The 12,047-nt window shown below is 39.5% G+C and overlaps 1 protein-coding gene across 1 annotated transcript in view; it reads left to right on the forward strand.

Moving 5' to 3' along the window:
* The window catches only part of LOC110159573 (adhesion G protein-coupled receptor L2-like), a 254,156-nt gene that overhangs the window by 205,035 nt on the left and 37,074 nt on the right, over positions 1 to 12,047 (forward strand). Inside the window, exons 10-13 of the mRNA XM_055151769.1 lie at positions 184 to 306; positions 2,226 to 2,431; positions 4,487 to 4,660; positions 10,205 to 10,414. Of these exons, the coding sequence (XP_055007744.1) occupies positions 184 to 306; positions 2,226 to 2,431; positions 4,487 to 4,660; positions 10,205 to 10,414 (713 nt within the window). The remainder of the gene's footprint in view (positions 1 to 183; positions 307 to 2,225; positions 2,432 to 4,486; positions 4,661 to 10,204; positions 10,415 to 12,047) is intronic.

Below are 12,047 nucleotides of genomic sequence, written 5' to 3' on the forward strand. Positions count from 1 at the left end.
GAGTGATTTTTTATTTTTTTTCCCCTAAACATGTACACATGCAACTTTTGAAATGTATCTGTTTTCAAGGTACAAGCAGCACTCATGGCATGGTTCAACGCTAAAAAGCGAAAAATGATATGATTTAACCAGCGTAACATGACATTTTAATATAGCATTTTGTTCCCTTCTCTCTCTCCGTAGTGCTGGACGTGTACGTGATCAGCACAGATGGTCAGGTGCAGGACTTCAGGTTTCCTCAGAGCAGTAAAGGAGGCAGCTTCCTCCAACTCTCCTCCAACACGGTCAAAGCCAACACCAAAAACGGTAAGAACAGCACGAACTCTTTGAAATATTGAATTGTGATTTTGGATTGCACTTATATTTGAGATACATATTTTAATAATAGGATTTCAGGGCATGTTCCGATACCAGTTCCAATACTATCAACTGATACCAGAACCTTAAAACTAAAATAAAACAAGAAATAAACTGAGCCATATGTTCTGTAGCTGTATTTTAGTCACTACAGAACAGTTTTGTATCAATATCAGTGTATCCCTGTTACACTTAGCCATTTTTCTGCAGAATAAAACTGAATATTTTGTTGGAGAGGAAATTATGGTGCAGCCAATGTGATTTGTTAACTGCATCAAATTCAAACTGTGATTTTGATTCGATTGCGTTTAATCTTGCAGCCCTAAAACTGTCCCTCACAACTTTTAAACCTGATTCTTTTCCATGTAGTTTTGCATCGCCCAAAATCACAGCAGCAGATAAAGAAGATTCAGCTCCTCTTTACCTTTAGGTATTGTTATTGACGCTAATGATGTAAAACCACCGTCTGTTGTGGCTTATGGCTCTTTTTATTGGACAGTATATCGCGCTAATTGGATAACAAGGGACACTAATGCTACAAAAAGAAAAGTTGGGTTTTGCTCACAGGGGGTGCTGACAAGATATTATAAATGTTCAGTTGTTTCTTGAAATTCATCTTTTGACTTGTGCCACGGGTTCAATCACTGTGGATAAATTTCTGTGTTTTTAGAAGCGCTGTAATTGCAGTAAGATTATAATTGTATTTTTTTGTACTTGTTTATGCTGTCTACTTCATTGCAGTTTAAATGTACTTATTAAGATAGTGTTCAAGATGAGCTTTTGTGATCTAATTTTCATCTGCATTTAAACAAGAGATTATGGTGTTTCAAGACATATATATATATATATATATATTCAGAATGCTCTGTTCCACCTTGTGATGTCATGTAGTGGTAGTTTTCAAGTTAAAATCTACCTTTTGCATTTAGTTCAGTAGAGATTGGCAATGCCAGAGCTGAAATTATCCCAATGATTATAGTGAAGGATATAGCTAAGGATATAGGATAAGGATATAGGATATAGATAAGAATACAGCTTTGTTTTTTGCAATTTATGACTTTTAAACTAAATTGTACTAAAAAAAGTCATGGTATATTTATATTTGAGCATTTATAGAGTATATAAGAGTTGTAGAAATTGTAATTTTCCTTTTTAAATGTCTTGACAAGATCTTAGTGTGAATCATTACGGTGAGAATAGAAAGAATTAACATTTAAAAGTGCTAAATAACAGTTGTCATGAAGGATCATGTTCTGCGTAGTTCCCTCTGTTTTGTACTGTATATTAGTGAATAATACTGTAGTACATTTGAGGATACCATATCACAGTACTTCAGTTACATCCAAAGTAACAGAGAAGTGGGAGGGACATGTTCCATGTAAAATTCAGCACCACGTTTATCAACTGTAAAGAGAAAAGTATTTTCTTAAAACATAAATTTTCAGGAGAAGCATTAAGTCACAAGCCTCAAGTCCAAATCCAGTCCCTATTCAATGACCTTCAAGTCCAAGTCGAGTCCCAAGTCTTAGTCAATTTTATCAAGGCAAGTCTCAAGTCCTAAAAATAGTGACTCAAATTTCACAACTTGCAAGTCCCCACCTCTGTATTACCACATGACATCACAAGGTGGAACAGAGTGTTTTCTTTAGAGAATAACTCAGAATATATATGCAAGATTTGTGTGTCAAACCAATGTGAATGAAACAAAACACAAGTGCAGGTTTTGGATGAGGAAAATGAAGTAATATGGACCCTTTAAACTACTCCTTTAACACCACCTGCCTTATATTATTGGAACATTTCCTATATAACTCCCTCTTTTCCTTTAGCAGATGATGATGAATCTGTTGTGTCTGGGTCTTTCGCAGGTGTTGCTAAGCTGGTCTTCGTGCTGTACAAACACCTGGGGCAGTTCCTGAGCACGGAGAACGCCACGCTCCGAGGACTGGGCGATCCGAGCAGACGCAACCTCTCGCTCACCGTCAACTCCCACATTCTGTCCGCCTCCATCACCAAGGAGTCCAGCCGCGTGTTCACCGCCGACCCAGTGATCTTTACGCTGGAGCACCTGGATGTAAGCCCCCCCCCCCTCCCCATGAGACCACCATCCCTACCCTCTCCCTTCGAATAATGTACACATGCATGGAAATGTCAGCTCAACCTTCAGTTGAGTGCTCTGTGTGATACTGCTTTAGAGAAGGCTGAGGGGAAATATTATAGGGTTTTTTAGATGAAATGGGAATGTACTGCTATCTGTAGTAGTCTGTAGTAGTCTGTAGTAGTCTGTAGTAGTCTGTAGTAGTCTGTAGTAGTCTGTAGTATGAAAATAAAATTATGATGCACACAAATATCCTTTAGTGGCAGCAGCACTATTAATAAAGATACACATTCTTAAATGTGTAGTTTTCTTCACAGAGGAGTGTAAGGACCATGGATGGGCATGGTTAGTTGACTAATCGCTAATTGATAATTAAGAATTTCGTCGATCATGTTCATTTTTAATCGACAAACCAAATGTAGGTTGCTGTGCTTGGCATAGCATAAGGAGATGAAGCTGCATCTGATAGCACAAACACTGGAGTTGCGCCTCACAATCCCACATTTCAGCTCTGGCACCTCCTTGGAGATAACTGTACCACTGACTACGTTTACATGCATGTCCTGCGTATTCTGGGTATGTTCAGGTCTGATTTTGAGTATCCCGGTTTCATCATGGTGCATGTATACACAGTATCCTGGTGCCTACAACATAAAGTTGAGTGCACATGCGTCCACAAGACACTTTTCAGTCTTTCCATCACAACAGTAGCCAAAATAAATAAAGTGACCAGCATAAATAAAGTGAGTGAAAAGACTGTTAAATAAAGAGGTGCACTAACCTGCACACATATGATCTCTAAAAACATGAACCATCTCCAACACGATATACACACAGAACAGACTCATCATCAGCATCATCAGCATCTCTCTGTCACCAAGAGAACACTCATATTACACTGAGTCGTCTCCTTTAGTCCGACAGAGGCCGAACCGCATCAGCGCACAAGGAAAGAGTTTTTTTCAGCTCTTATAGTTTATGCAAATAAGCCATGTGGTTTCAAGTTTACAGATAAACATAAACAAATGTGCCAAAGCTGAATTAAACACATTATAATGTCAAACGGGCTGATGTGGCTCTATAGTGGTGATGGTTTATATGTTGTAAAGTTGAGTTTATTTATGCAGATTAGTAATAGCAGTAATAATGATGATAATTTTAATATAAAAACCTTAATGATTAATAGAAAATCAATAGTTTAATTTTCCTGATGATTAAGAAAATTTAATCGAAGATCCATCCCTAGTAAGGACAGTTTTGACAATGGACATTTGTAAAGCTTAAAATCATTTTCAGGCTTGATACTCAATATATTTTGAACATTAAATAATAGTACTTTCTTTTATATTACCATGTATCGTCTATGTGGTTCTGACATAGCTGAAGATCAAACCATTCAGCAAAGATTCATTTCTGTCCTATGAATGTGACTATTTTTAGTATCGATACCTGCTCAAATAAGTATCTAGTTACGATACTACTGTAGTTTTAGTTTCGATTTTCGATACTTATGACACTCCTCCTCGCCTTTATTCATTCCATAGTACATACTACTTCAGGTGTCAAATTAAATCCAAATCCTTGTGTGATTTTTATAGATGACGATCCCTCTGCAACCGAAGTTCATGTTGTATATTACGCTGTAAAAATAAAAAATTACATTGCCAGTAACCTTATTCTATTGTACATAACCTTTCGCTGTCTGTAATTAATGAAAATGTGTCAAAACACAGAATGCCTTTAAAGTACAGCGTGAGAGCTTTTTCCCCGAGGTGCTTTGTCAGATTAATCTTTGTTTTTTTCCTCACAGTTTGATGGCTTTTATCACATTTTCAAACTATTCCATACACATGTTCTTGTAAACATTTGATAGTCAGAGATAAATGGTATTAAAGAACAGAAATAGACCTGGCATTCCCATATTTCCATACACATGACAGTATAAATTATAAAATGTATGTTTGTGTACATTCATGTATATTGCAGCGCTCATTTAAATTTAATAACTTGGCATTTCCCCGTGTTTTGCAGAAGGAGCACTACTACAATCCCAACTGCTCTTTTTGGAACTACTCGGAGCGAAGCATGATGGGATACTGGTCTACGCAGGGCTGCAAACTGCTGGACACCAACAAGAGCCACACCACCTGCTCCTGTAACCACCTGACCAACTTCGCTATCCTCATGGCTCACAGAGGGAACGTGGTGAGTGGTGCTGCTTTCAAAACCCACACATTTTAATTTCAGTCGTCTGTCTCTGATAAGCAAGTCCAGCTGAAAGTGAAGGCAAATGCAAGTTTTATATAGCACAGTTCGTACACAAAGTAATTCAAAGTGCTTTACAGAATAAGCTGACTGATTTTGATTTTTAAAAGTAAAACCCCACAAATTCACAACAAGGACCGAATGGGCTTGGAAACATAGGCAGTATAAAGAACATTTTAAGACCAAAATGAGGCTCACAGTTACATATCTCGACACAGTGCACTTTCGATTCGATATATATTTCAAATCAATTCAATATGATTCAATAAAAAACAAAGGCTAAATCATGGCTGTGATACTAAAAGTCTTTGTTAAACCACTTCTCCTGCAAAGTTCATATGAAACACACCCATTTTACTCATCAAAACAAAAATCAAAATGTCAAAAAAAAATTGTTTCCTTCTTCTGAACAAGCAACAACACTGTAGCGCTGTAACAAAATAATTTAGTAAAATATACCGAAAAATACTCTTGGCGCTATATCGATACAGCAGCCCACGATATCGATACTGCATCATCACATTAAACGATACAAAATATCGATATTTTGAGTTACAGAGAGAGGGGTGACTAGTTATGTCCATTTATATGCACAATCTTTGTGTGGAATATAGTAGTTAATCGGTGTAACTTTAGTTCTATGAGTTTTAAAATAATAAACTCTTGAAACTGACTTTATCTAATCTTTCGTAGGTGTATACATATCTTGTAGCTAATTATTAAATCTGTACAATAATGGCTGGATCACACCAATTTTGTCTTAAAATTTTGAAAAAACAAACTACTGTATATTTCGGACTATAAAGCGCACCGGATTATGTGGCGCAATATCAATAATGCGGAATTCTCTCGTCTATTTTCATACATAAGGCACACCGGATTATAAGGTGCATAAAGCGAAACAAACGGACGACACTTGAGACTGATCCCTTAGCCCAGGCATCCACCATCCATTGGCAGATGGTAGCGTCGTCGGTGTTGGCTCCCTGTCTTGGTGAATATCTATTACTTCGCAGGACTCAACGCAAAACAGTGCGGCACGGGACACATTTTGACAGCTCATTGCAGGCGGGCGCAAACTAAATATAAGTGTAAAGTAAAATATACAAATAATGAATGTATGCCTATCATACATCATTTGTGCTGGATATTTTATTTGGCATTAATAAAAACATTTTAAGCAGCCTAAACTTGCGGACGTGGTCTAATCTCGCGTACACTTTAGATCATTGCCTTCTGCATCTCCCGGTTTGACAGAGCTTAAGAAAGAGAACGTCCCCATCTTGCGAGATTTGCAGGTGGGAGCAAGACAAAATATTGCAGATGTGGGCGGAAGCGGGTATGAAAATTACAATTCTTTGCGGGTGGGAGTGAGACTGCACAATGCAGGTGCGGGTGGGAGCGGCACTGAAAATTCTATCCCACACAGGCCTCTAGTTTGTAGCTTACCAAAGTTGTACTAAAACATTTTGACAGATTGTTGAGCGCCGTGCACCACATAAAATTGTTTCGAAGTCAGTAAGCATAACCCGAATTAATACATAAGGCGCACCGGATTATAAGGCACACTGTCGATTTTGGAGAAAATGAAAGGATTTTAAGTGTGCCTTATAGTCAAAAAAATAAGGTAGTTCATTTTAAACGAGTTGAAGCAGTCCAATCGTATTTACCACTTTCATAACGCATTCCTATCTTAATTATTCATCACTTTTCACAATTTTCAGAGGTCAGAGTGTAGTTTTGATGCCACGGTAAAGCTAACATTGCGCCTTGTAGTTTTTCCTGGAGGGTAAAATGCTCGGTTATATGCAGACAACACAGGGCGTTCTCTGGAGTGGACTGTTTTTGCCATGAGGTAGTGTAGTAATATAGACTGCTGTGAAGGCGGTAATGGAAGTTTTAAATACGATAAAAACCATAACATAAAGATATTTTGAGTACGCCTTCCACACTGGCTGTGACACTTATAGCACTTCGGGACATCCTTAGCGGTAACTGGCCCTCCTGCTTTGTTACATTCCCGCCGAGGTTGCTCTTCCGTTTCGCTGATAGATTTTCGTGCGCACCCCAAGAATGGCATTTCAGTCAAGATAATTAGATTGTTGGCGGCAGATGGGGGAAGGAGGGGGGAGCGAAAATAGGTGCTGTCACTTTAAAAGAACAAGATAGTGGATCAGAGAGGAATACGGCATACTATTATCCCAAGCAATTATGTTTCACCTGTGGTCCGTGGCTAATTCTCTTTTTTGCTCATACGTCCTTGCCTGGGAATCGCACACGGGGGAAGACGACGCCATAACCCCCATCTTAAACTTATATTTGCAGTCCTCTTGAAGTGGCGTGGGGATCCGTTTGGTCGTGAAACGCAATTACAATCCAATTACATGATAAATAGCATGTGTAGCAAAGCATCCTGGGTAAGTGCGCGGTTCATTTAATAATATGTCGCGACTGGTGAACTCCTAGCTCCTGTGTCATTTGTCTTAACCTCAACCTTAAAACCACAATCTCCGAAACCAGACCCCCTGAAGGCTGGCTGAACCAATTCCCCAACAAATCACCTCAAAAGCAACTCCTGGCCCCAATAAAATTACAAATATCACAGCCGAAATTGCTTTACTTTCTTTTGAGCCCACCCTGTCCTTGGAAAAAAAAAATCTGACTTTTTACTTAAAATGAAAAAAACCTCAGAACTCTTGAGAAACGGTGGCATTTGACTCAGACATTAAAGGGGAATGTACATGCGGAGAGGACATCAAAAGGTGGCAGATGTTTGCGGTCATTTTTCATCCCTTTAAATCGTCTGTTCTTTATGGCGTGGAAGGCCGCTGGGGCTTTCGGCACAAGTGGTACTTAAAGGTAGAGGAGGCGAGCGGTGGACCAAAAAAAGCATACTTGTTTTTATCTTAGCTTCAGGAGCGGTGTTGAAGTGAAAGATGTGGATTGGAAAATGAATAGCGTAAAATTGGTTGTTAAGAAATTAAATGACTGGGGCTAAATGAGTGAAATATTGCAGTTTTTCCCACAGGAGTTTGATTTGCTTTGTTCAGTGTTTGGAGTAAAAGTACAAGGTGAATTAAATTATAAATGTATAGAAAGACATTATTAAACAGTGATTGAAAAAGATACAGAAGAGCCTGAGGGAGAATGTTTGAAATTAAATATGGTTAAAGGTCCACTGTGTAACTTTTCTGATGGAGGGTCACTCTTCTTATCTCACGTTATTCGTTTTGGAGTATGGCGTTAAACTATTTCATGCAGGTGACGCCAAGAGGCCAAGTTACAGGTCAGATCTGTGGAGAGACAACCCTAATCACAGTAAGAATGAACTGGACTTTTGAGCAACAGAAAGATTTATAATTGAATAAATGTAAAAGAGAGAAAGGTTTAATGCCGTACTGTGAAACATTTCAGACAGTAGTGGGCGTAGTGGGCGTGGTACGCTGGGCTATGCTGTCCACCCACTTCTCTCGACGTGAGATGTAAAAAATAACCAATAACAAAGACCTGGTTCAGTTCTGGTTTAGTCTTGATTTAGTTCTGCTTCAGTTGTGGTTTGGTCCTGGTGTAGTCCTTGTTTAGACCTGGTTAAGTCCTGGTTTAGTCCTGGTTCAGTTCTGGTTTAGACCTGGTTTAGTCTTGGTTTAGTCCTGGTGTAGTCCTTGTTAAGACTTGGTTTAGACCTGGTTTAGACCTGATTTAGTCCTGGTGTAGTCATGGTTTAGACCTGGTTTAGACCTGGTGTAGTCCTGGTTTAGTCCTGGTGTAGTCCTGGTTTAGACCTGGTTTAGACCTGGTTAGTCCTGGTTTAGTCCTGGTGTAGTCCTGGTTTAGACCTGGTTTAGACCTGGTGTAGCCCTGGTTTAGACCTGGTTTAGACCTGGTGTAGTCCTGGTTTAGACCTGGTGTAGTCCTGGTTTAGACCTGGTTTAGACCTGGTGTAGCCCTGGTTTAGACCTGGTTTAGACCTGGTGTAGTCCTGGTTTAGACCTGGTGTAGTCCTGGTTTAGACTGGTTTAGACTTGGTTTAGACCTGATTTAGTCCTGGTGTAGTCCTGGTTTAGACCTGGTTTAGACCTGGTGTAGCCCTGGTTTAGACCTGGTTTAGACCTGGTGTAGTCCTGGTTTAGACCTGGTGTAGTCCTAGTTTAGACATGGTTTAGACTTGGTTTAGGCCTGGTTTAGACCTGATTTAGTCCTGGTGTAGTCCTGGTTTAGACCTGGTGTAGTCCTGGTTTAGACCTGGTTTAGACCTGGTTTAGACCTGGTGTAGCCCTGGTTTAGACCTGGTTTAGACCTGGTGTAGTCATGGTTTAGACCTGGTGTAGTCTTGGTTTAGACGTGGTTTAGACCTGGTTTAGACCTGATTTAGTCCTGATTTAGTCCTGGTGTAGTCCTGGTTTAGACCTGGTGTAGTCCTGGTTTAGACCTGGTGTAGTCCTGGTTTAGACCTGGTGTAGACATGGTTTAGACCTGGTGTAGTCCTGATTCAGTCCTGCTTTAGTCCTGATTTAGTCCTGTTTTAGTCCTGTTTAAGTCTTGTTTTTGTCCTGATTCAGTCCTGGTTTAGTCCTGATTCAGTCCTGTTTTAGTCCTGTTTTTGTCCTGATTCAGTCCTGGTTTAGTCCTGGTTCATGTGTTGTAGCCTATGATTTATGTTCTGTAGCTGATTATGAAAGGCGTTAATGTTAATAACATGATTCTGCATCATTTTGAGAAGAAGAAAAAATCAAATATTATTGATTTTTACTTGGCTGGCACCTTTATGTTCATTTGGGACGGGGGTGGGGGTCACATTGATGACGGCACGAATCGCATACCCCCATTTAAAAAATCCCCACTACACCACTGATGTCAGGCAAAGCAATAACAACATCCCCACTGAGACAAGCAAGTAGCAAATAGATCTCCCACCAAAAGAAACTCTTCAGTGAAGACCCTACTAAAAGTCAAACAAAAAACACAAAAACAATGGACTACACTTTTACCGGACTACACCAGATGCCCTTTCTGATGTCACCTTATGTACTCACTTGAACACTGAGCATAAGCATTCATAGAGGATGTCAATAATGATACTGAACCCACAAGATTGTTTAATGAAAAGAAAAAAAAAAATCTATTTAACTCTCCCGTCACACAAGATGCCGTACAAGTGAAGAAAAACAGGTCGAATTTGACCTTGAAGAAATAGCAAGAATATTGAATGTAATGATGCAACATAATGTTATATAGTAGTAATATTCATCATAACACTATCAATTATTAAGTCACACCACGGCTCTACTGTTGAACATTGTGCTAGTTTAATGCCTCCATACATTCCCTTCATTTACATATGTGACAAGAAAAGGCCCACAAATCACTTATTCCATCTTTAAGGAGAGAAAAATGGGGCCTTGAAATGTAATCTCCATAGCAACGTGCTTTTTAACGCCAGCCGTCCTCTCACTCCGGCTTTTGTGCGTGTGTCTTCTCCTCCAGGCTGACGGTAGTGTCCATGAACTGCTCTTGACGGTGATCACGCGTATGGGCATTGCCGTGTCCCTGGTTTGTCTGGCCATCAGCCTCTTCACCTTCTGCTTCTTCAGAGGCTTACAGAGTGACCGCAACACAATCCACAAAAACCTCTGCCTCAACCTGTTCATCGGAGAGCTCGTCTTCCTCGTCGGAATCAACATGACAGAGCCAAAGGTACCAAGTTAAAGGTCCTATATTCTGAAAAAGTGACTGTTGTGAGCTTTAAGCCATGTTATAATGCTGTTACCTCCAAAGAAAAACATACTTGGAGTTTGTTTTATTCATACATGCTTGACTAATCCTTTTTTAGTAGTCTGTCTACATCTCCAAAGCTCAAAATGCTCTTTGATCTTGTGCTGTTGTGAAGCTCAAGTTAACAACTACATTTTACCTATAGTTCAGAGATTGGAAATTCCAGATCTCAAATTATCCAAACGTTTGAGAACAGTTTGAAAACACAGTGGAGCCCTTCTTGTACTACCACATGATATCACAAGGTGGACTGTTTTCTAACTGAGAGAAGAACTCCACCTAAATACGCAGGATTTAGTGTTAAACACAACTCCAGGTATGTTTTTGATGAGGAAACATTACGCCATGAATCAGAAAATAGTATAATATGGGCCATTAAAGATCAAAAACAAAACTTAACCCTATTAAACATGTTAATTAGGGATGTAACTAACCGAAATATCATCAAAGTTCTCAGAGTAATATTGTGGACCATCGCAATATAACGATTTATAAGCTTCTTTGCTTACATGCTTTATTTATAGCAGCAACAGCTAAACGGAGATGGCTTCAAAGACCGTGAACTTTTGTTTCATTTTAATGCAGAAAATATGAAGAAATAACTTATAAAGAACTTTTCGGTCTTATTTCTTTGGATTATGTATATTATTATTTTAAAAGGAAAAAGTAGAATTTCTTCAATTCTGTAATATCTCCGCAATACAGTTGTCCCCCGTTATATCGCTGTTCACCTTTAGCGGTCTCGCTATTTCGCAGAGTTTTTTTGTGTGCAATTTTGCTTTTTTTTTTTTTTTTACAGCGTATGAGCATGTATTGTGTTCCTCCCCCTGCGTCCTGATTGGCTAAAGGATTGTAGACCATTGTCAATCAATCTCCTCCGTGCCGTGTCTCCTGTACAGTACAGAATGTATTCAGCTGCCAAATTTAATTAAATATTCGATCTCTAGCAGTGTAATTCTGAAGTGTAGCGCAATCGGGCAATTGCCACGCTTAACGTGAGGTGTGGAGAGCTCTCCGTCAGTCCTTTCTCCTACGGTCACCTCCGAGCTTGTCCCGATCGTGAGCCCTGGTTCAGTCCTAGTTTAGTCCTGGTTTACTCCTGTTTTAGTCCTTGCTCAGTCCTGGTTTAGTCCTCCTCTTCAGTCCTGGAATCAGTCCTAGGTTAGTCCTGGGTTAGTTCTGGTTTAGTCTTGCACAAGTGTTTGATATAATCTCGGGTTAATGGGCAGGTGTGGTTCTGTACTGCGTGGGTGGGGTCTCCAAAAATGGACCCATGCAGGACTCTGCATTGTAGGACTCCATTACAGAATAAATGAATCTTCTGTTCGTTACATAAAGAAGGAGGAAAATAACATAAGGACGACAGCAGCAATAAGTTTTAAGGAGGTTGCAAACAGGGTTGCACCTGTCCTGCTTGAGAAACGTGTAAAAAGTGTGTGGTGAGGGGTTTTACAGCCTTAAAACAGATATAATAATTGTAAAATATAAAGCTGACTACTTCACGAATTTCACCTATTGCAGGTTATTTATAGAACGTAACACCCGCGATAAAGGA

This window comes from Boleophthalmus pectinirostris, unplaced genomic scaffold (genome assembly GCF_026225935.1).
Source record: "Boleophthalmus pectinirostris isolate CB_2022bp ecotype Guang Dong unplaced genomic scaffold, ASM2622593v1 HiC_scaffold_16, whole genome shotgun sequence".
Lineage (NCBI taxonomy): Eukaryota > Metazoa > Chordata > Actinopteri > Gobiiformes > Gobiidae > Boleophthalmus > Boleophthalmus pectinirostris.